The 25,628-nt window shown below is 34.1% G+C and overlaps 1 protein-coding gene across 8 annotated transcripts in view; it reads right to left on the reverse strand.

Moving 5' to 3' along the window:
- The window catches only part of FER (FER tyrosine kinase), a 468,208-nt gene that overhangs the window by 276,853 nt on the left and 165,727 nt on the right, over positions 1-25,628 (reverse strand). The window contains exon 1 of one of the 8 annotated variants that reach the window (XM_060009048.1): positions 6,220-6,527. The exons of the other annotated variants lie outside the window; for them this stretch is intronic. Coding sequence (XP_059865031.1) covers positions 6,220-6,357 — 138 coding nt within the window. The 5' untranslated portion in view covers positions 6,358-6,527. Of the gene's footprint in view, positions 1-6,219; positions 6,528-25,628 lie in introns of those variants that run through there. 8 annotated transcript variants of the gene reach the window in all.

Genomic DNA, 25,628 nt, shown 5'->3' on the forward strand with positions numbered 1-25,628 from the left:
CATGGCAAGGTTTTCTGGTGGCCTCTGCGAGCTATAAGTAGCGTCCAGTTGTCAGCCAGCAAGCAAACGAGGACCTCAGTCCTCAAATGCAAGGAACTGAATTTTGCCCCAACCACATGAGCTTGAAGAGGACCCCATGCTTCAGATGAGAATGCAGCCAGCCAACACACTGACTTTGACATCATGAGACCCTGAGCAAAGAGTTGGGCCAGGCCTGGACAACACAGAACTGGACCCACAGAACTGTGAACTAATAAACAGGTCCTGTTTGAAGCCATTAAGTTTGTGGTGATTGGTAACACAGCATAGAAAACTAATCCAAGCTTTCTCAGCATTTGTGTCTTACTGAAGGCTCCTTTCCTGAAATGCTTCTTTGTGTGACTCTCCTCTTTCCTCTCTCTTGTCCCTCCTTAGTCTCCATTGTGAGCCTTACTTGCTCTACCCACCCAGTTCTCCAAGCTTCTGGTCTTAGCCTTTTCCTCATACTGTACCATCTTCCTGTGTGATCACTCTCATTTTTTAACAGATGTTTGTTGAACAACTACAGTATTCCAGGCGGTAATGCAGGCTCTAGGGAGCTATCAGTGAAAAAGCAAACAGAAAAAAACTCCTGCTCCTGTGGGGTGCTCACTGATTCTACGATAACCAAGACAGCCTCGTCTCCTGTGTTTCAGACTCAAATCACCAGCAGGTTTTTAGGAAACTCAGACTCAGAGAGGTGAGGTAACATGTCTAAAGTCCCTCATTCTGGACTTAATCTCAAATACATCTTATTCTTAAATATTCTGAAACTGTTTCCTCAAGTGAAACCTCACTTCTTCACCCCCTTCACTCCTAGGTCTATGGCAACCTAACCTCCTTCCTCTCCCACCCACAGAAACAATTCTCTTTGAGCTCACTAAGGACCTCTTAAGTTGCCAAAATCACAGAAAGCTTTTCAGCCTTATCTCTCCACTGCACTGTTTACTCTTTTGTTCTTGTATCTTTCAAATTACCCTACTTTCTTCTTTTTCTCTCACTCCCTCTTTAATTACACTGGACACTCCCAAGTCTTAATCTCCAGCTTCAGAAGGACATCCCAAACTGCCTGCTAATCATCACTACAAGAAAGTTCAGGACACCTCAAATTTTAAACATCCCAAACTGAAATCACTCGCTCCCATCGGCCTGCTCCTACTGCTCTGGGCACTTGGTGAGCGGAGCCAGTATGACCTCAGTCACCTATGGTAGCCACCCTCCACTCCACCTATGTCTCACCCTCTCACTCACTCATAGAGCCAGTTTGTCACTCGTTCCTGCTCACTTAACACCACCACCCCCAAATCATACTTGCTTTTTTTTTTCCTTAGAAAAATCTATAATAATTAATAAATATAAACTAACACTTGACCAAAATCTAAGTTAGATGGTAAAGTTTACATGAAGTATCAGCTAACTGTGGAGTTCAAAAATTTTATGTTTGCAATAAGTATTCTGTGCTTATTGCAAAGATGAATAATGGCATAGATTTGTGATTAAGTAGAGAACTATAATTTTAAAATAAGCAGTATTTTGCCTACCACTTTTTATAAACATTCTTAAAAAGAAATACATGGTTTACTACTGGGCTTAAAGTATTCTTAACCTTGAAACAAGGCCATATTCTGGAACAATTTTTTCATCAACAGGTCTTCTTATTTTTTTTTTTTTACATCTTTATTGGAGTATAATTGCTTTACAATGGTGTGTTACTTTCTGCTTTATAACAAAGTGAATCAGTTATACATATACATATGTTCCCATCCACCCTCCCTATCCCACCCCTCCAGGCGGTCACAAAGCACCGAGCTGATCTCCCTGTGCTATGCGGCTGCTTCCCACTAGCTATCTACCTTACGTTTGGTAGTGTATATATGTCCATGCCTCTGTTCCCTTCATTCACAGAGAGCCCATCATCAGCAAGCCATAAGAGTCTTCACTTCTCAAGCTCAATTCCATAAGATGCTCATGTATCTTAAATACATGTTAACTTAAATACAAAGGAAAAGCTAACCTTTCATTGGGTGAAATAATGCAATAGCTAAACCATGTAACCGAGGATTTCTGGAATTCTAGTAAACAGTAACTCGAATGGTGTCTCGATTATACCTGGAAACATATAGTTATGATAGGAATTCACTTACAAGATTTAGCTTTATCTAATGAAGTATTTGCCCTTGGCTCCATAATCACTTAAAGTGAATTAGCAATAATACATTCTGCAATCTACTTTTGTGTGTTTTGTTAATTCAAGATTATTTTGTGGGGGGGCAAAGAGAAGCTTTAAGGTGGCCAATGCTTTCTTGCTACCACCAAACAAAACAAGAGACAGCAATTTTTACTGATTATTGCAGGATATACACCTCTATAATATTAGAAATTTAGAAATACTTTACCTGCTGTGATTGAGTAAAAAAGCTAAAAAATATTTCATGCCATTCCTCTTTCACCAGTCCCCTCAGGGCTACTAGAGTCTATATTTTGGGATGAATTTTCAACATATATCCAATGTTTTCAGATGTCTCTAGGTATGTTTCTTAATCAGAAGAAAGTTTATATAATATTTTTTAAATACATAGAAAAGCATAACAAAAAGTAAACTATAAAGACCCCAGGGATTATTTGGCTAAATGACTAGATACAGAGCCTAAAGTATTCACCTATCATTCATCCTTTTGGTTTATAATTTTGACCATACTTTCTACCACTTCCACTCTCTCTCATCCTCTTAAGAAAAAAGCAAAAACAGTTTTAATAGATGTATACTTTCAAGGCAGATGCCATACAAGAATTACATCACTGATAGCTAGAATAAATCATTTTTCAGAAATTAATTAGAAATTGAGCATATAAAGCAATAACCTAAAATTATAAAATTAGCAAGGACAATCTGAAGTATGTACAATTACCTTGTTTTCTCTTATCATATGTAAAGTTTGCCCTTAAAATCCTGAAATCTTTGTTTTTGTCCTTATGAAAAAGATTGTCCTACAATAAATCTCAAGAACTCACCAAATTAACTACTTTCATAAATACTGTTATCATATCACCAAACACTGAAATACATATATAACTTTAAAACATCTTGTGACACTCTGTCAATCTGCAGAGGCAATTAAGTCTTCCAAATAATTCAACCAGAAACTAGAGAGCTGGGGGAGAGGGAGAATACCGTGCCTTCAAAATATAGATATTTATAAAAGCAAAATGTGATAGCCAGATTTGTTAATATTAGAATCAATAACATCTATTGACGCATTAAAATTATTCTACCTTAAAAATCTTAGTGCCACACAAGCTCCTGTGGAGGCAAGCACCTTCTAAAACATACAAACAAATAATAACAGTGAAAATAGCAGTACTATTCCAAGTCACATTTTTCTATTTTCACTAAAATTTTACTTATTCCTTCAGTCAGAATTGCACTAAACTATATGTGGCAAAAATATGTCTAAAACTAACCTAACCAAATAAGGTTTTGTGTTTCTTATAAAACAGGAAAGTAAGCAGTCCAGAGCTGATGCCAGAAACTCAAGAGGAACAAGGGCCAACGAGCTCTCTTCCACCTTTAAGAGAAATTCTCTTGACCTAAACTTGCTTACTACCTACCATCCCTCGGTCAATACTATTTTTTGATTGATGAACATAGAAACTAAGATTTTTGGATGGATCTTCCACATGAATGCTAAAGTCATCCCAAATACCTATGGGTAGAAAAACAGACAATGAACCAGAGAACACATTCTTTGATAAATGAAGAGGAATGACCAAAAACATGAAAGAATTCAGCAATGAGAAGGAGTAAATGTAGTACAACCAAACCCCACAAGCCTTGAAAACACAGAGGCTTTCACATCAAGTGAAGGAATACAAAAGGCAGTATTAAGGAACCCTTCTCAACACTGAGTTATACTGGATATGAGAGGATGAATCCTCTCTTGAAAAGGAAGTTTGCTTACCAGAATAAGATTCCAGGGGGCACAGTAAAAAATTTTTGAAAAGATGAAAGTTGTATGAGGATGCTTAAGGGAAGTGAAAATACAGTAAAGAATGAATCTGCCATATACAACACAGAATTAATATGACACTAATTGACAGAGGGAGCAGATGGCTAGCGACAGCAACGTGGGGGGCAAAAGTTTAGCAGAAAATGACAAACTAGGCCTGGACCTTTTACCAGAATCTGACTTTCTGGTAAAAGGGCATGGCTCCTGCCTAAAATGAACACTTATGAGTCAGTATGTATCTTACGGTGATAAGGATTCACTGGAAACATCATAAAATAATATCAGAGAGCAAGAACCAAAAAAGTCAGAACACCCTATGAAAGGAGGATAAATAGTGACTCCATAAGAATACAGGACCCTCCTTTAATCAATTCAGGTACAGAATCATCACATAAGCTAGTAGAGGTGGATCTGAATATGTGTGTGTCTGAGTGGGTATAGTAACATCTGACTAAGCAGACTGATGATAAATGTTTAAATGCTTAAAAGTATATTTATAGATTTATCATAAGTCTAAAACATCTCATTGTATTTAGGCCAGCATTAGCTAATAACCAAAGATAAATTATTACAGTTATGGGTGGAAGTTCACAGGTATGAGAGTTCAATAAGTACCTACTTGAAGACAGTGTGCATACCTATACTTAATGTCTACTTGAGGATGGTGCCTGATAGCCATCAACACAAAAACTCTTACTGTTTACTTTAGGATAGTGTAGGAATAATGCATGACAATGTAGAAATTTATATAATAGTTAAATAACAAAATTTTAACCTTTTCCAGTTTATTTTGAAAACATGCAGCAGAGCTGACACAAAAGATAAAAATTAAGAGGATTAAAAACAATTTCAAGAACAGTAAATAAAAAGTATAAAGTTCTTTTGCAAAAACAATAAGAGATATACAAAAAATACAAATACAGAGAAATGTCAAATAAAGATCATAAAATATATCAGGAAATGAAGAGTGAAAAGGAAGCAGGACTTTATTTTAAAGCTACAGAAAATTAGAGTTGTACAAGTCACTAGCTAGCTACATGAGCCACTAATTATCTAGGGCTTCAGAGACATTGTTATATATAAAATGATAGATTAGACAAGATGACACCAATGGATTCTGCATCCTGTAACATTTTTATGACTCCTTAAATCAAGACAACACAAAACGTACAAATATAAGGAATGATTTTTATACTTATGAATAGTACTTACCCAATGACTATAAGACACTAATATTTAGAACACCATAACTTAAATATTGAATTTAGTAACATTAAAACAGGAATTACATGTCTATTAAACTCTCTTCAAATATAAAAGAAAAAATATATAAGGCTACATAATCATCAAATGTTCTTTTTTGGCATTTACCATTCTTATTTGAAGGCCAGAACTTGTTTTTCCTAATATAGTGAATCTAGAAGAATGACAGCCTAAAATATAGGGTCATTAATTAAGGGACTTGCTGGATATAGGCAATTAAATTTAAACTACAAAATAACATGTAAACATAATCCTTTACTAACAACAGATTTAAGATAGGACTCCATTCCTTTTATTTATAGAAATGATATGCTATGCACTAAAATACTAAAAAAATTAGTGTGTTCCAGGTTTCTAAATTAAACTGTAAGAATTGATTATAAAATTAGTACTAACTATACAGTTATATATCGTGAAAAGCTTTATCAGGTATTATCACCAATTTTTTAATACCAATCAAGAAAAATATTATTTTCCTTTGCTGACAGAAATTGAAAATAAGAAGGTAAAATTGGGCTCACCAGCCAGGAAAGAAACTGAAATCAGGAAAAATGAAATATTAATAGCATCACAGATTTTAAATTGAGCAATGATTCTCCTCAGATATCCAACAAAACTGCACTCTTTTCTCTTCCCATGTTTTGGAATAGTAGAAAGCACATATTTTTCTCAAATCTGAGAGGTGAATAAAGGAAACAAATAAAATAAAATGAAAATGGAAAACAAGCCCCTGTCATTTTTTAATGGGCTTTGCTTGACATCTGAATGACAGAATTCCTTCAAAAGAATTTTGTCTACTATCATATTCAGAAGTCAAGAAAAAATATTCTTCCCATTTATAAAGAAGCAGTATAAAACAGATGATCTGTTGGACTCTGAGATCATTTCTGGGCCCTGGCTGAAGTAGGCCTGAGACAGCCTTCCCCCTTACCTGTTCTCTTTTGACTTCAGATGTGGAAGGATAGGAAGCCTTAGAGCTGTACTTTAAAGTACAGGTTTTACAGGACTGGGAGTCAGAACTAGGATCCGGCCTACCCTCACAATGGGAACATCTATTTTTCTTCTCCATCTCAAATCTCAACCAAGAGCTGATGATAGTGGGCCCACAGAAGCCAATTTGTCCACAGACCTTCCTGTCTGAGCCAAAAACAAGATAGAAAAGGCACAGATCTGGATCTCCTATTTGACGCTAACTCCCCCTGTTGGCATGGAAGTATACCAGTCAACTCTGGATGAAAGGAATTGACATATACAACAAATGTTATTGGTTTATTGACCAATAAAGAGGAAATCTTCATGCATTAAGTGAAGATCCATTACTTAAGAAATAAATCTATTTTGTAATTGATATTTTGAATAAAATACCTTCCTATTCAACCTGTAGAAGTCATCTGCTTCAGAACTCTGGATCTTGAGATCTCTGAGAACAGACCAAACTTTCAAGCATTTCTTGAAACAAAACCTTGCAAGAGTAAGCTGGGACGAAGTGAGAGAATAGCATTGACATATACACACTACCAAATGTAAAACACATAGCTAGTGGGAAGCAGCTGCATAGCACCGGGAGATCAGCTCAGTGTTTTGTGTCCACCTACAGGGGTGGGATAGGGAGGGTGGGAGGAAGACGCAAGAGGAAGGGGATATGAGGATATATGTATACGTATAGCTGATTCACTTTGATATACAGCAGCAACTAACACCAACAATGAATGTAAAGCAATTATACTCCAATAAAGATGTTTAAAAAAAAATCTTGCAAAAAGCTTTGCTAAAAAAGCCTTTCTTAATCCAGTGCTTTTTAATTAATTTTACTGAGGTATAGTTCTCCAATTCTTTATAGTTCTTCTGATTCACAGAGAAAGAATCTAAATTACACACAAATGATCTTTAAGGTCTAAATAAAAATTAAAGATTTCCTGACAGGAATGTGTTGAGCTTAACAACATACAATGAGGTGAAAGGGCTGGAGAAGCAGTAGAGGGTTCGGGATACTTAAAGCATAAACGTTTAATTTGAAAATAGGGCTACTATCTTGTTAATCTGTTCTATAATAGTTTGTTCATTGCTACATAAATCCTTGTTCTATTCATTCTTTTTTTTTTTAAAAGAAGGTACTATGCAACCATACTAGATGCCAGATATCATATTCAGGTACTGTGCAGCACATTCTTTAAAATGGACCAAAGTTCAAGAAACTTTACAAATAAGAAAAAATAGAAGAAGAGCAAGAGAGACATACTATACAAAAGTCTTAGTAAAACTTTCCTGGGTCACAATTATGACATAAAATCTCTTCTTTTAAACCCTTTGCTTGCCTTTCCAATTCCATGCACTTCAAAAAAAAAAAAAATTAAGACTTACATCTTTGCATAATTTCCTCTATTTCTCTAGCTTAAATATATACATTTTGATTTTGTTGTTATAACAATCATTCATCTTTATATCATGTCCATCAGGGAAAAGCCCCATTTTATATTTTGAGAATAATTTAATAAAATGTTACAACTAATAAATAATAAGAGACAACATGGGGTGGGGAGCTCCTTATAAGCCAGGCATTGTTTAAAACGTTTTAGGTGGATTATCTCATTTAATCCCTCACAATAACCCTTATGAGAAAGGTTCTATCACAAGCCCTAGTTTACAGAAGAGAAAACTGAGGCACAGAAAAGTTAACTAACTTGCCCAAGGTCACACAGCCAATAAGCGGTTAACCCAGGATTCAAATCTAAGCAACTCTGCTCCAAAAATCTATGCAATTAACCTATATTATGTTTCTTGGGCTAAATCCCTGCTCCATCTCACCAAAATATTCTGTTGCCAAAATGGAGTCTCAAAGGATGCATTAGCAATTTATTAATTTTGTCTTTTTGCTATAGGTTGACACACTCAAGAAACAATGAGTTTTGATTCTCAATATTCTTTCCTTTGTTTCAATTTTTCTCTAAACCATTTTAAACATACAATTTGTAGTTTTACACCTAATAGAGTTACTTATATTTTCCTACCTTTCTTTATTTCCTGTGTGGTTTTATTTATTTATAGTTTCAATATTCATTGAGAATTTACTAGATGCCTGGCATATGAATTCACAGGCTCATAAAATCACAAAACTGTAAATCTTGAAACAAAATTAATGTTCACAGTCAAGGAATATAAAATCTAGAGAAGATAGATTTCTTGCTTCTTGGTCCAGCCCAGAAAAAAAGCTAATTCAGGTATTTCTCCTGTGATCATCTGTACCTACTGGTTTTCTCTTCATAACTAGAAAAATCTGATGTCATCTAGATACCCCACTAGGCAGTCTTTCAGGTCACTTATATAGATAATAAGTACAAGGGATGTTGTATTAGTGTCCTAGGTCTTCTGTTAACAAAAATACCACAAACTGCATGGCTTAAAGGAAAAGAAATCTGTTTTTTTACAGTTCTAGAGGCTATAAGTCTGAAATCAAGGCTTTGACAGGGTCATGCTTCCTCCAAAACTCTAAGGAACTTTCCTTCCTTGCCTCTTATGGCTTCTGGTAGCCCCAGGTAATCCTTTGTTGATAGCTGCAAGGGTAAGCTGGTAACTCCAATCTCTGCCTCGGCCTTCACATGGCTGTATTCCCTGCAGGTCAGTCTATATTTTCTTCTAATAAGGACACCAGTCATATTAAATCAGAACCTGCCCTAATAACCTCATCTGAACTTGATTACATCTACAGACCTTATTTCCAATTAAGTAAAGTCATACTCACAGGTACTGGATATTAGGATTTCAACATATCTTTTTGAGGAAACAATTCAACCCATAACAGATGGGATTATTAATTGCTAAGGTATCTTTATCTTTACAGTTTTCCAGTTAAATAAATATCTGTTTATTCGTACCCTCTGATTTCTGATTTTAAATCTTTTCTTGGGCCATGCTAAAAGTATACTTCCCACCCAATGGTGACTTAATATTTAGCAATCTTTCATAAAGAACATTGCCAAGTCTTTCCTAAAACCTAAGTAGATGATTTTTCTGTACCCTATTACCTTCATATAAAAGAACTCTAAGAATAATCAGGCATGATTTTTTCCTTAGAAAATATTCCCTTTCCCCTAGAAGGTTTTTTTACTTAAATATGTGATGACTCTATTTGTTATTATGAATTCTAAGAACTTGTGCAATATTCAGAAAATACTTACTAAGCCTCCTCTGTTTGCCAAGTACTGCTCAAGGCCAAGGAAATCAAAGTAAACAAAATGAAAGTCCCTGTCTTCGTGGAGCTACAGGTTGGGGGGCTAGCAGGGATTATAGGGGAAGAAAATAGATGCTAAAATCATACATATGTACATAATCAAACGCCATAATTAAATGAGTTAATAACATATAAATACACATATTAAAATATTTAATGCATAGAAACGCTTAAAAGAAACCTACCACATAGTAAATGTTAGCCAACAAAATTGCAGTAGTAGCAGCAAAGAACTAGAAGTAAGGGCTATGTAAGAAGTGGAAAAGGGCAATAGGATAATGACGGCAGGGAGTAGAGGGTTAATCAAAGAGCCTATTACAGCTAGAGTAGTCAGAGAGATGTCTCAAAGGAATGACATTTGAGTTGAAATGATGAAAAGAAGGCAGTCAGGCATATGAAAAACTGGGGAAAAGAGCATTAAAGAGAGAGGAAACAGAAAGGCCCTGAGATGAGAAGCAGTTTGGCCTGCTCAAAGGACAGTAAGATCAGAAAGGCTAGAGTGCGGAGGATGAGAAGGAGTGGGAGGCCATGCTGGGGGACAGCTAGGCAGGGACATGATCATGTAGTTCAGGCTCTGATAAGAAATTTTATTTTGATTACACAAGGATCCCACTGGAGGGTCATAAGCAGGAGATCACACAAGATCACACTGTGATAACTCAGTTACTACGTAGAAAATAAAATGTAGGAAGGGCAAGGGAGCAGACAGGTAGTCTGGAAGAAGCAGTCAGGCCACAACTTACTGTTTTACTATGATGATCACAGTGAAGATGCTGACAAGAGGTCAGATTTGGGATATATTTTAGAGATAGCACCACGAGAACTTATGGATAGAGTGGATGTGAGATTTGTGAAAGAGTGAACACAAGGGTGATTCCCACGATTTTTGGCTTTAACAGCTGATTAAAGGTGATACCTTTAATTTACTAAGAAGTGGAATACTGTGAGAGTGGCAGATTTGAGGGTTTTGACAAGTTAAATATGAGATTATCAGTCCAATTCCTGAATGAAATAATCAAATTCTAAGTCACTCTTTTTAAATGAAGTTCACTTTAAGTATGTCTTCGTCATGCAAATGACTGTCATACATTATATATAATACCAGAAACAACAAAGAATTTTAGTTGATCCGAATAACCAAAGCATTATTTTTACATATTCAAGAACTATGTGGCAGGGTGATGACTTTTGGTAAGCATGTTAAAGATAGAAAGCCTTCACATATAAATTTCAAAACTGTATATGCATTTATTTAATTTTATTTTTAAAACATAAGATGAAAAATAGCTCAATTTCAGAAACTTGGATTCTCTGACACTGAGCTCCACCTGCTGGTAGTTTCTTATCTTTAGGAATTTGTTATCTTTAGGTATTACACTATGAAAAGAATTAAAATATGTTTAAGTGGAATATAGCCTCCAACATAAATACACTGAAAAATCACATTTAGGAGAAATCATGGTAACTTTTTCTTTCTTTATAGCTACCTTTTATTGAGTTTAGCTATATGCCAGGCACTGTGCTAAAACATTTTTACAAACATTATCTCATTAAGTTTCAAAACAATTCTATGAGGTTTCTATGATTTGCTACATTTTACCAATAAGGATATTTACCTCAGAGAGGTTGTGTTGACCTTTCTTATAGTCATATCTTTAATAACACAGAGAGGGTCTGAACTAAGTTCTCTCTGACTATAAGTCTGTTGGCTTAGTAAACAGGCAACACTGCTTGGATAGAATTTAACCTATTGCGACAGAAAATTCTGAGTTTGAATCTGCCGCTCTTATTCTGATCAAAATCCTTACTCTCTTCAAGTTTCAGGGTTCTCATCTGAAAGGTAGGAATCACTCCTCCCTTGCAGGGTTGTTTGCCAGTAACAATAGTTTATGTCCAGCATACAGTCAGTTCCTTTCTTTTAGTAATTTTCCTTAAATGACATATTGGAGCAACCTAACATTTGAGGCTTTATATGGCCAGATGTTAATGAATCAAATCCACTGTCTCTCAAAGAATAATCCTTTAGGAAATTTTAAATTTTGAATTGTAATAGATATTAAAAAGTTTGTTTAGAAAAATTCTCCAAAATGGAACATTTCATATAATAGTGAGATTTTCAGCACTCTTTACTTATCTTTAAAATCGATAGAGTAATTATACATAAACCCAACAAACAAATCTACAAAGTTAAATTAAGAATAATCAACTAGAAAATAGTGAGACATCATAATTATCACAATTTATCATGAAAATTGCAAGCAAAAGTTGAAGTTTAACACTGACAATTTCCCTTTAATCATCAATAATGTTTTTTAATCCTAACAAGGGGCAAGCTTTGAATAATGTTATGGGAGTTATGTTTTCACAACATAACAAAATTATTTTACATATATAAAATATTTCCAATAATTTAAAATATAGGTCTTCAACAATTTTTAAAAATCAGCTAATTTACTAGTAAATCCTTCTAATCTTACAGATCCACCTGCAAACAAGTATAAAATACCTGCAGTTGAAAACTTTTCCCAGGGAAAATAATGATCCACTGTATAACCTAACTGCAGCTGAGAAAAATAGTACTAAGACAGAATCATTAGAATCACATCCAAGTTCATTAATTATTCTAAATCTAGATTATATTCTTGGATGAACTCCGTTTACATACAGCTGTATTCTTAGACCTCCATGGACTGATTTTGGTGTTATGGCCTCCACTTCCACTGAGGGATTCTAGATTCTGAAAGAGATGGCCTTATGAATCTTCTTCCAGCATGAGCTGTAGTGATATTGTCAAGGGCACTGTCACTGCAAAAGTCAATGTCAAAGCCTCCAGTAAGAAATTCTATTAGAGCTAAATACAATGAAAAGCTTTGCTTCCCCTGCAATGGGACATGCCTTCTTTTATTTAACAGTAACTAATACATGACTTTATCATCCCTTTCATTTTGGCCTTTGGGAAGCTTAGACACAAAATAATAGCTCTACTGTAGTAACCATCCAAGCTATGACCTACATAGCTTTTCCTCCAGTCTTGATATCTGTTACAACCTCCATTTTTCCTGGTGCTGATTTTATTTTTTTATTTGTATTTTGCTGTATTTTGTCATCATTAGCTACCTCAAATACTCTGAGGACTAAAGCAGGAAATGAATCAATGAGTGAATGACACAAGTATATAAACTAGCAAATATGAAATCTATACAAAAAACCTTGCAACGTGAAGATTACAAATTCCCAGAGCTAACAGTCTTTTCGCCGAACAATTTAAAACAAACCTGATTATCTCATACTGGTGACATCATGCTCTCTGCAATCTTCAGACCCCCAGGCATGGTCATTCTACTAGGCTGCCTTTCTTAGAAGTGATACAGCTGAAGCTTAAAGCATCAGCTCTTTTTCACTTCCTGTCAATCAGCTGAAGAACTCTATGGAAAAATAGAAGGACAGAGGAAGGTTTCCTGTGTTCTTTGGTTTTTAACATTCTAATCCCAAATCACATTGTACATCCACAGAGCAAGAAGTCAAGCTGTCTCTGACTTTCTGACTTTGGGAGACAAGAAAGAGGCAGCATCCCTAAAAATCATCCAAGAAGCCTATAAGAATGGCAGACAAAAATTAAATCAGGCTTTCAAATTCCCATGGAAAACAATAGATCAGCGTTTTTTCATGGTATGGCCAGTCCATGTTTGTTTTACTGCTCACATACCAAATATCTTTAGTATCTGCACAAATTATTCCATCATTGTAAAAGCATGGTCTATCTTTCAAAATAGAAATAATTATGATCTAATTCCCCAGCACAATTTTCAAATTATAATAAGTGGCCACTAAATTAAAGTGAGACCTCTAAATTGTATGCTGTCATCAACTGCTAGAAAGTACAAAGACACTTTCTCTTGGTGAGTTAAATAACCAGTGAAAAGTCAGAATCAACATGCTTGCACTACCCAGTTTTGGGGTAACTGACACTCTCTTTAGCTCCCCAAGCTCCTGATTTGAGGTACATATTATTATCTTACAATGCTTAATAAGCTACTTTCACAAGAGGCATTCGGAATTTAAAAGAGTTCTTTAAGACAAACTCCTTTGTCTAATAGTTCTCAAAATTTTTTCAACCCCAAGAGACCTGAAGGATGCAACACTTTCACAGCATGCATTATAGTTAACTATGGCTTGTTAGTAAAAGAGAAAGGTAGGGAGAAATGTAGTCCATGGAGGAAATATAATATGGGAAGGAAGAAGGTGAAGGAAGAGGGTTGACAGAGAGACAGAAGTATGGCCTGTGTAGTTGAAAAAGCCCCTCCTCGTCCCAAGTAATTCTGAAAGGACAGCCATGAACAGCCCAACACACAGACACAAACTAACACACACACACACACACACACACACACACACACACACACAGTGGAACATGCCTTCATTTTGGTCCCACGCTTAATTAGAGCAAATTTTTTTTCTGAAATTCTTAATTGAAGTACAAGATACATTCAGCAAAGTGTACAAATCAAAAGTGTACAGTTTATGAATTTTCAGACTGAAAATATCCTGGTAACTAGGAGATGGATCAAAATACAAGTCATTTCCCACTCCAGAAGTCCCCTGTGTGCCCCTTTCAGTCCTTCCCTCATCTCACCAAGGGTAAACCCTATCCTAACTTCCAATATATCATAGATTACTTTTGCCTCCTTTTGAACTCTATATAAGTGGAATCACAGATTATGTAACGTCTGGTATCTTTCACTCAACATGATGTTTGTAAGTTTCACCCATACTGCTGTATATAACTGTAATTTGTTCATTCTTATAACTGCAGACAATTTCACTGGGTACATATCCCACAGTTTATCTATTCCATTGTTGATTGACATTTGGCAGTTTCCAGTTTCAGTCTATTATAAATAGTGCTCCTGTGTATATTCTTATACATGTCTTTTGCGGAACATATGTATTCATTTCTGGGTCACAGGGTGTGCCCATATCCTTTAGTAGATATTGCCAAATAATTTTCCTAAAGCGGTTGTGGTGGTTAAGATATTTTTGAGAACCCAGTGCATCCTGACCCTACTTAAATGACACAGCATACTGAGTTTCTGATTTTGCCTACCTATAAGTGATGAATATGCTAGCTAAAGCTATTTCTCTGTATCCTTTCCTTTCCATCAGTGCTAAGGAATTTATTACTTTCTAGAACATATTCTAGAATAATTTACCCCTCTACATTAACTGACTAGGTGTTTTGTTTTGTTTGGTGCTTATATGCCAAGGAATATATAGAAAAGGAGTCAAACATTTGACCGGAATCTAAACACTGATGATTTCATCTCTTCAAGCACGTTGAAGAAAAATTTATCGAGCACCTACTCTTTGCCAGGTACTGTCTTAAGCACCAGAAGCTTTATATAGAATTTTAAGAGATGAGGTACCTATAATAATAGCATAAATGAAGCCAGGGCATTTTCATTCGCAATGCTATCATCTACTGGCCTCTCAGACACTCTTCTTTATTTACTGAGATCTTTGAAAGTGGCTTATAATTATTTTCTTTCCAGTACATGACTCTTATACCCAAGGCCTCAAAGTTCCTTTGGATGTCTTCATCTCCAACAATGCTCATTTATGCTTAACTTCAGCATTGCATTCTACTATTCATAACTTGGAACCTACCAGTCAAAACTGCTTCACATGTGAAATTTCAGATCACACTTAATAGCTTCATATAAGCCTCTTAACTACCTTACTCCAACTATACTTGTTCTTAAACTAGATGAATAGTCAGTCCCTGGACTACTCCAAGATTTTTATCCCAGTCCTTTACCCCTTATATACTTCTTTTTTTGCTGTTTCTTCCATAGGGACATACCTGGTAGTTATGACAGGCATACATTCTGATTGGTCAGAGTCCAAGGTAGGGGCCAGACAATATAAGGAAAGCCTTTTATGCAGGCCATTCAGAAAAAGTACTGTTTAGCCTAAAAGTTATAAGCAGCCATTCTTGTGGGGGTCAATATAACCAGACTTGTCCTGATTTGAAATTTTAAAAGGTTACTCTGGCTGGAGCATAGCGAACAGGTGGAAAGGAGGCCACTGTGGATGGTAACAGACAAGTTAAAAATCTCATTTTCTAATTGTTTTTTTTAATGATTATTTTCATTACTAGTGAGGTTGAAAATTCTTTCATATCTTTATTAAAGCTTATATTTCCTTTATTATAAAGTTCTTATGTTCTTTGTCCATTTTTAATTGACGCGTTCCTTCTTTATAAACCAATTTGGATGATTTACTTACATATGTTAAAACATTAATCCTTGTCATATTTGCATCACATATTATTCCCAATTTTTATTCTGCAATTTAATTCTTTGTTTTCTGACACAGAAAAATGTTCACTTATATTTTCTTTAGTCATTTTGTGGCTTTATTTTTTTATATTTGAGTAATACACCTGAAATTTATTTTTTATGTGGCATTAGATTAAGTTCTAAAATGATATAAACTGAATAATCTTTTAATCTTTTGTTTTCCTTAAAATAGCCTTATACTCATATTAAGAACATATAGGCTTCTTTGGACGAGTATTCTATTAATCTATCTGTATATTCTTGCTTCCTAACTATGCTGTTTTAATAATGTAAACTTCTAGTTGTTCAAATGTTATGTTTCTAACATTATCAGTATGATAGCATTCATTCAAATTTCAAAATGAAGGCAGATAAAACGATCTGAGTTTGTTTATATTCTCTTGTAGGCCCTTGTAACATCTACCACATAGTTAAATACACAGTAGAAGTATAAATGATTTCTTTCTGATTGAGTTATTTCTCCTTCCAAGGATTAAATGATTTTTAAGCAATTTTGAGAACTTATCTGGAAGAATTAGCCTCTACTCTAAAAGATCTCTAGATACATTCTGACAGAGAAAATCTTTCCTTAGTCCGAGATCTTATCATTTGTCTGGGATTTGCAAACTAAACCAATGATTTTAAAAATTAACAGTTGAGTCTTAATCTTTTAAATATTAATACTGAGAAATAATTTTCTTCAGAACACTATAATAAAAGAGAAAATTTATTAGGATTTAAAATTCTTTCATTAGGTACCAAATGAAGCAATAAATCATAATATTCACATATTCTCTTTATTAAACCTTTCAATTAAATTAAAGAAAGTGATATGTCATAAAAATAACTTTCAAAATTTATGACAGAAGACTTTAGAGATAAAAATATATGAATCCTTCACTACATGAAAGGCCAACTGTCTACTTTCAATTCAAGTCAAAAGATAACATACTCACACATAAATTTTAAGACAAATACTATTCAATGTAACAGAGGAATTAGCAAATAAATTGTAGAGGCTGAAATACTTTTCTCAGGTTGAAGAAAATTAGATAATTTTTAAATTTTTAAAAGAATGTCCTGAACATCTTATGCAATGGTTTATATGCCAAGTAGTTGCTTTTTACTGATTTATTTTTAATGGGTATGCAAAAACAAAACTATATTATGGGAGAAAAGGAAGAACTGTATTCATTATCAATAGAAATTTTTAGTAATTTTATTATTCACAATTATTATGACAAATTAGACATGTATGTAAAAATCTGTTTTTCTTCTTCAGATGATTAGATCTCTCCCCTGTCTTTTCAAATAATGTATCTGCACTAAACTACAATAAAAAAGTCCAAAGTTTTTTTTTAATTTTGAATTAACATAGAATGAATGTCAGTTAATACTATATCTATCAGTTAACAGTTAATCCAAAAAAAAAAAACACACAAAAAGAAAATCTAATTGGTGTATGAATAATAATGAAATTGTTGTTAAATTAAAATTTGTATTACATTTAACGTTTTTTGTGTGAATTTGCATAAGTCACTTAACTTCTCTGCTCTCATTTTTTATATTTATCTTGAGTGGTATTCCAGTATTCCTAATTTCCTTGGACATGTAGATTTGGGGATCATCAGTTGATGTTTAAGTCATGACAGAAAGAAAAAAAGCCCACAGATAACATGAATACAAAGAAAAGAAAAGGATTGAAAGCCAAGGGCTGAAGGCTAAAGCCTGAGGAATATTAATGATCAATTTCATCACAGCACTGATGTTTTCTTGTTAATCAATTATTTATTGCAACTTTCTGCCTGCTGAATGTAGATTTTTGAGTACAGAGACTCTCTTTTACTCCAGGACGTCTCCATCCATGGCACACAATAGATATTCATAGAAGTTGGTTAATTGTGTTTAATAAGAAGGCAGAGGAGGGAAGAGGAGAAATGGGGACAAAGGTGCAAGAGACAGAAGAAAGGAGGAAAAAGAGAAATGGAGAGGAGAGGGAAAAGAACGGGGACAAAAACCAAATGCGTACTAAGCACCTTCCTATGTCTGGGCTCTATAATGTGCCTTTGCATTTGCATCACTCATTTAGTCCTAATAACAATCCTCTGAGGTGCGTATTACTAACCATATTTTACAGATGAAGAAACTGAGGTTTAGGGGGGTAAAAATTTACTTAAAGGTAATGAAACGCATGACAATTTGACTCAAGTTTCCACATTTTCTCCACCCTGCCCTGCTGATAAAAAGAGAGCCTTTAAATAATACTGAGAGAAGGAAATCAATGAGGTATAAAGAAAAACTGGTTTCAACTGACAGAATGAATAAATAATGGTATGGCATAAATTGACAACAAAGAGAGTTATTTTTAAAAGGCAATATAAGTATTAAAAACTGTTAATTGAATTTTCCATAATTGCAAACTTAAAAGAAAAATGTTATTTTAGGAATGAATAATTATAAAATATAATGCCATTTAGGATTTTTTTTTTACTCTAAAAGAAAACTGTCATTAAAAAATGATTATGAGTTATATTTTTATAAAAATTGCTTTGTGCAAAATTTTAAACACAAATTTTAATAGTGTAGTAGAAGAAAAAATGAGCTTACAGTAAACTAATAACACTAAAAATTTTCTTTAAAAAATTAGCTGGTCAATCCTATTGATGCCAGCAATATATAAGTAAAATTAATTACATGATACTTTGCTTAAAAAATACTTTGTAATCTATTATGGCTAAAGAACACAATACAGTAGGCCCTCCACATCTGCAGGTTCTACATCCACAGATCCAACCAACCATGGATCTGAAATATTTGGAAAAAAAAATTCCAGAAAGCTCCAAAAAGTAAAACTTGAATTTGCCCTGTGCAGGCAACTATTTACATAGCATTTACATTGTATTTACAACTATTTACGTACCATTTACATTGTATTAGGTATTACAGGTAATCTACAGATGATTTAAAGTATCATCATGTGTGTAGGTAATATGCAAATAGCATACCATTTTACTGCAGGGGCTCCTGGAACCGATCCCCCTTGGATACCCAAGAAAGTCTGTACTTCAAATACAGAGTAGATCCCAAACACGCTTATCTATCATCTAAAAATTAACAGGATACATTTTTAAAAGAAAATACTCATGCTTAATGAAAAATAATATCAAGACTAAGGAATAAAAACTAGCAGAAAATAAGCGTTTACATTAAATCATCATTTCTGTGATAATTATCATCTACATAAAAGACAATGGTAGTTTACTAAGTTGCAGGCACTGTTCTACACGCTTTAAATGTATAAACTTAACTATTCCTTACAACAAATCCAAGGGTAAGTAAAACTGTAATTCCTGATTTACACATTGGGAAATGAGGGCAGGAAAAGTCCTGAAACTTGCCTAATGCCTCCTAAGTGGTAGAGCATGGATACAAATCCAAGCAGTCTGGCTCTGCAGCTGGAGCTCTCTCTAGAATGACAATTCTATTGCAATAACTCATTAGTCATTATCTCTGTCACTACTGGAGACTTTGTCACTCTGTTAGACTACCACTGCCACAATTATTTATAAAATGAGAAATATCTGATAGAAGCTAACATCAACATTTAACCCATTTTTTAAAAAAACTGAATGGTATCAATTATAACCTATAAATAGATATTTTGAAATTCTGTACCTATTCGGTCCCTCTGTAAACATCAGCTGAGTGTATGTCTACGTACTGCTAGGCACCTAAATTTTTTTCTAATGTTTTAATATATGGATATATACAAGTCAAAATGCAGCCAACTTTCAAATTAATTGTTAAATCAATTACTTTTGCTCCATCTACCACCACCAAACCTATGGTAGGTTCTAAATCTATTTTATCTTTGACCCACCCTTCCCACAAAACCCCGGTACAAAATATTCATGTAATAAGTAATGATTAAACACTTGTTTAATCCCAAATGACTGAATAATTAATTAATCTTTTAATTTGCATTAATCATAGCAATACTTAATTCTTGCCTAACTTTACTTTGTTCATTTATTATATCCTTTTAGAGCTAGCTAACCCCTGGCTAGTTAATTAGTGCTAAGATATTAAGAAATCCATAATTAAAAAGACAAATTAGGAATATATATATGTATACATATATATACATGAAAATGAAAGGTAGCTTTTTCATTTGGTTTATAGTATATTACATGTATATATGTGTGCGTGTGTTTGTGTATAAAAATGAAAAAGTTACATTTCATTTACCATATACTTGATTTGGCTTATTTACTCACTGAATATGCATATAAATATGAACAGAGATAGTTAAAATAGAAGTTAAAAACAGCTTGAAATTTTGTTTTCTTTCCCCCTGATACTTAAGATACAGTGGTCTGATGCAAAAATGTCTCTGGCATTATCCATTAACCAGTCTGTGATGTGAAATGACTTCATTTGTATGAACCAAAGAAAAATGAACATTTAAAGGAATCTTTTTTAATTGAATATAATTGACATATAACATTATATTAGTTTCAGATGCATAATATCATGATTTGATATTTGTATATACTGAGAAATGATTTCCACAACATGTCTAGTTAACACTCATCACCACACATAGTTATAAAAATTCTTTTCTTCTGATGAAAACTTTTAAGATCTACTCTCTTAGCAACTTTCAAATATATAATACAGTATTATTAACTATTGTCACCATGCTGTATATTACATCCCCCTCATTTTATTTTATAACTGGAAGTTTGTACCTTTTGACCACCTTCACCCACTCCCCATCCCTACTTCTGGCAATGAAACACAGTCTGTTCTCTGTAACTATGAGTTGTTTTATGTTTTGTTTTGTTTAAGATTCTACATATAAGTGAGGTCATACAGTAATTGTCTTTCTCTGTCTGACTTATTTCACTTAGCAAAATGCCCTCAGGGCCCATTCATGTTGCCACAAATGGCAAGATTTCATGTGTGTGTGTGTGTGTGTGTGTGTGTGTGTGTGTGTGTACACATATATATGAGAGATATATATATATATATATATCTCTCACATCTTTATCCATTCATCTATTGAGGGACACTTAGATTGTTTCCATATCTTGGCTATTGTAAATAATGCTGCTAGGAGTATGGGGGTGCAGATATCTTTTCGAGTTAGTGTTTTCATTTCCTTTGGATAAATAAACAGAAGTGGAATTGCTGGATTGTATGGTAGTTCTATTTTCAATTCTTTGAGGAACCTCCATACTGTTCTCCATAGTGGCTGCACCAATTTACATTCCGACCAACAGTGCAAGAGGGTTCCCTTTTGTCCACATCCTCGCCAATACTTGTTATTTGTTGTCTTTTTGATAATGGCCAGTCTGACCAGTGTAAGGTGATATTTCATTGTGGTTTTGATTGGCATTTCCTTGATGATTAGCAATGTTAAGGAATCTTGACCTGAATTATTTAGAAAAATCAACAAGTTTTTTTATAATGTAATCATTATCACCTCCTAACTTTGTTTTATAAATTAGAAATTTATGCATCAAATAAACATAAAGTGTATACCTCTAAATACACTTTAAGTATCAGATGTACAGGAGAATTTATTAATTTAATGGTCTAGAAAGCCACTGAAAGTTCAGCATGATAAAATTCTTGCCACAGGAAAGCTGGAAGCAAGAATTTATTAATCTATAAAACTGAAATATTAATGTCGATATTAATGTAGTAATTAATATCCATAACTGACATTGTTCTCAGGTTAAGAAACCTTTAAATTACTTTGACAGTAACATCTAAACCTATATAAACTGCATAAAACCTTCCAAAATGTATCTTACATATAATCTCTATTTATACACATAGTAAAATTATAGGATTTCACCAGCTATCTTTATAATAACAAACAATTGTAAACCATGTAAATATGTCACTTCTTTGCTCAGAGTCTTATTTCTCTAAGAGGTAGCATCAAAGTCCTTACAATGGTCTGCGTGACTATGCGATCTAAATGCCCACTACTTGTCTGACCCCATCTCCTACTACTCTGGCTCACTCTGTTCCAGCCACACTGGCTTCCTTGTTGTTCCAACACAAGAACCAAACTCCTGCATCAGTGCCTCTCAACTGCTTTTCCCACTGCTTGGAATATTCTCACCCCAGGCAATCTCATCATTTGCTCCCTTAGGTCTTTCAGAGCTCTGTATAAATCACTTTATCAGTAAGCCTTATTTGACCACCATATATATGAAAACCCCTCCCAGCACCCTTTTTCTCCCTGCTTGTTTTATTTTTCTCCAAAGAACTTACCACCACCTGACATATATATGTATGTAGGGGTGTGTGTGTGTGTGTGTGTGTGTGTGTGTGTGTGTGTGTGTGTGTGTGTGTGTGTGTGTGTGTGTGTGTGTATGATTGTTTATTGTCTGTCTCCTCCAATTAGAGTGAAAGGTCCATGAGGACAAAAAAAAAAAATGTTTATTTTGTTCACTACTGTATCCCCGGAACTTAAAATGACACCTGACATTCCATAAATATTTGTTTGTTGAACAAATAAATGAAAAAAAAAGAAGTAACTGTATACTCACTGTTACAAAGTGATACTTAAAATATATTAAGTAAAAAGTAAGGTACAGAACAGTATTGTATGTTTTACCTTTTGTGTCAAAAGAGCAGGAAGCATATAATATAAATTTATGTTTATATTTGCATACAATGCTTCTGGAAGGTTACCTCTGAGGTAGGGAACTAGGGACTAAGGAAAAGACACTTAGGCACCTGTGCACGTATATGTACTACATATTCAGAGAAATTATTTAAGGTTTTGCCTTCATAAATAAGAAATACTACAAAAGATAATCCTACAGAAAAATCTACAATTCATACTTAAGAACTCAGTAAGTATCTACAAATTAATTTACATGTGAACTAAGGTACACTATTAGAAAAAAGTAAAATAGAATCTTTTTGTAACAGTATTTCTTAATATATAAAATACTTAACATAATCTCACTTCAGTGTCACAGAAATCCTGTCAGGCAAGATGGGTACACATTCATTTCCTCCCTTTATGGAAAAGAAAACTCAGAAAGGTTAAGTAACCTGACAATAATTATACAGCAGAGACAAAGCTCAATTCAGGTCTCCTGATTCTTAGTCTGGTACTTTTCTCAGTGTAATTGATAGTAAGGCTTGTAATTAACATTTATCTTATGTATTTAAAAAAAGAAAATATACCTGATGATGAAAGCAGATAAAGCTTCAATGATGCTGTCAATACATCTCAATTGATATCATTCCAATTTAGTGACTAACTACAAAATTGAAAATATATTGAACATTATGGTAAAATGAATTACTATTGAATCATAATACAGACAATATTTAGTCAACAAACCAGATATTTTGTTGGTTGAAAATGTAATAAAACAGGATTTTATTGATAGTGCTGTTCAATTAAGCAGAACTCAATAAAATATGCAGAGAAGATAAATATAAGTTGTGTATTAGTCTAGTAAAAGGGCTTAAAAATGTGCAATTTCAGAAACATCAAAGTAAAGGCAATTATCTTATAGGATAGCTAAACATTTAAAAAGTAGGAACTCATTCCATGGTGCCAGATATATTTGACATATAACAGATTCTTTCAACAAAAATTCTTATATTTGGCTTAAAGCACATGCTGTTAAAAGGAAAATAACTAGATTACTCTGGAGTAAAAAGGAAGTTCAATTCCTCAATTCAACAGACACTGGTTGAAAACTTATGTTCTTACAACTGGATAGCTAAAGACAAATGTGATATTTTTGAATAAATTAAGAGAGAGAGAGAGAGAGAGAGTAAAGTCAGACAATGCTTAGTCAGGGACTAGAAAATCTTGGTATTTCCATCATTATCCAGATAGGGCAGCCAACAAGGAGTTTAGCCTTCTAATTTGCCCCAGAAGGCAGATTCTTCTGCCTGCAGAGCTAGAAGTGAAGAATAAAATAAAATAATCCTTGGGTCTATAGTCCATGTAAACAACTCAAATGTCTTCAGCATTAACAGCACATTTAAGTGTCAATAACTCAAATGGATAAGAAAGGATCTGTCTTCTAATTCATCATTTCCCAAAGTACAGTTTCCATTGCGCAGTGGTCCCTTCAGGACACTCTTTGAAAAGCGATTGGAACAGTATTTCCAGAGATGCTGCATTCCGTGCTATAGTTCTCCTCTTGGGAATTTGATTAAAAAGTTTAGAAAATCCCTGCAGTCAATACAACTGTTTCTTCTGCCTTAACCGGGTATGTCCGAAATTCTAGAACTCATTTCTCCTTGGAACATTTTTCGAGGACACCAAATTCTCTTGATTTTCTACTACCTCACTGGTCATTCCTTCTTAATCTCTTCCTGATTCCTCCTTGTCTAGACCTAACTTGCAGTGACCCAGAGTTCAGTCCTTGTTTCTCTGTTCTTCTCTATCCTCTCTCACTTGGTGACATTCTATAGTCAAATAATTTTAAATACCATTTGATATCTACAACTCTCAAATTTATATCTCCAGTCCAAATCATCCTCTGGAACTACCAAATTTCTACACTGATGGGGTTTCTTTCTTTTCTTTTCTTTTCTTTCCTTTCTTTCTTTCTTTTTTTCTTTCTTTCTTTCTTTTCTTTCTTTCTTTCTTTCCTTCCTTCCTTCCTTTCTTTCCTTCCTTCCTTTCTTTCCTTCCTTCCTTCTCTTTCCTTCTTTCTTTCTTTCCTTTCTTTCTCTCTTCTTTCTTTTTCTCTTTTCTTTCTTTTTCTTTGTTTTCTTTCCTTCCTTCCTTTCTTTCCTTCCTTCCTTTTCTTTTCTTTCTTTCTTTCTTTCTTTTTCTCTCTTTTCTTTCTTTTTCTTTCTTTCTTTCCTTCCTTCCTTTCTTTCCTTTCTCCCTTCCTTCCTTCCTTCCTTCCTTCCCTCCCTCCCTCCCTCTCTCTCTTTCTTTCTTTTTTGGAAAAACAAGCTGAAATCTTGCTCTTCCTCATCAAAGCTGCTCTACGTGTACTCTTTCCATGCACTTGAAACAAATTCTATTCCTCTAGTGCTCCTGTGCAAAACCTTAAAGTTGTCCTTGACTCCTCTCTCTCATACCCCACATTTAATCCACAGGAAATCTCAAGGGCTCAACCTTCAAAACATATCCATAAGCTAAACACTTCCTGTTAGTTCCTGTGATACCATCCTTGCTCAAACTGTCATCTTCTATCACCTGGGTTGCTGTAACAACCTCAATCTTCCATTCTTATTAACCTTAAGCATATTATCAACACAGTGATCCATCTAATTCAAAAGTCAGAGCATGTCAATCTTCTGGTATAACCTCCCAACCCAATGGCTCCCCATTTCATTCAGAGAAAAGCCATAACCCTTAATTATGTTCCACAGGTCCTGAGATCTGTTCTCCATTACTTCTCTAATCTCATTCCCTATACTCTCACCTTCCCCTCTACTCAGAGTTCCTTACTGTACCTTAGACAGTCCAGACCTGCTCCTGCCTTATAGTCTTTGCAATAAATATACCCTCTGACTAGAATGCTCTTTCCCCAGAAATTAAGTGGTTTACTAGCTCCCCAGTTCAAGATTTTGTTCAAACGTCACTTTCTCGTGTAAAAATTGATCAGTAGATGCCTTTGAATGGTAAGTAGAACTATGAGATATTTTATTTTATTTACTATTATTTTATGCAGTAGGAATATATTATATTTATTTAATAACATTTATTATTTTGTAGTTATTAAAGCCACATATGCTGTTTTTCAAAATCTTGGAAATTAG

This window comes from Delphinus delphis, chromosome 3 (genome assembly GCF_949987515.2).
Source record: "Delphinus delphis chromosome 3, mDelDel1.2, whole genome shotgun sequence".
NCBI classification, from domain to species: domain Eukaryota; kingdom Metazoa; phylum Chordata; class Mammalia; order Artiodactyla; family Delphinidae; genus Delphinus; species Delphinus delphis.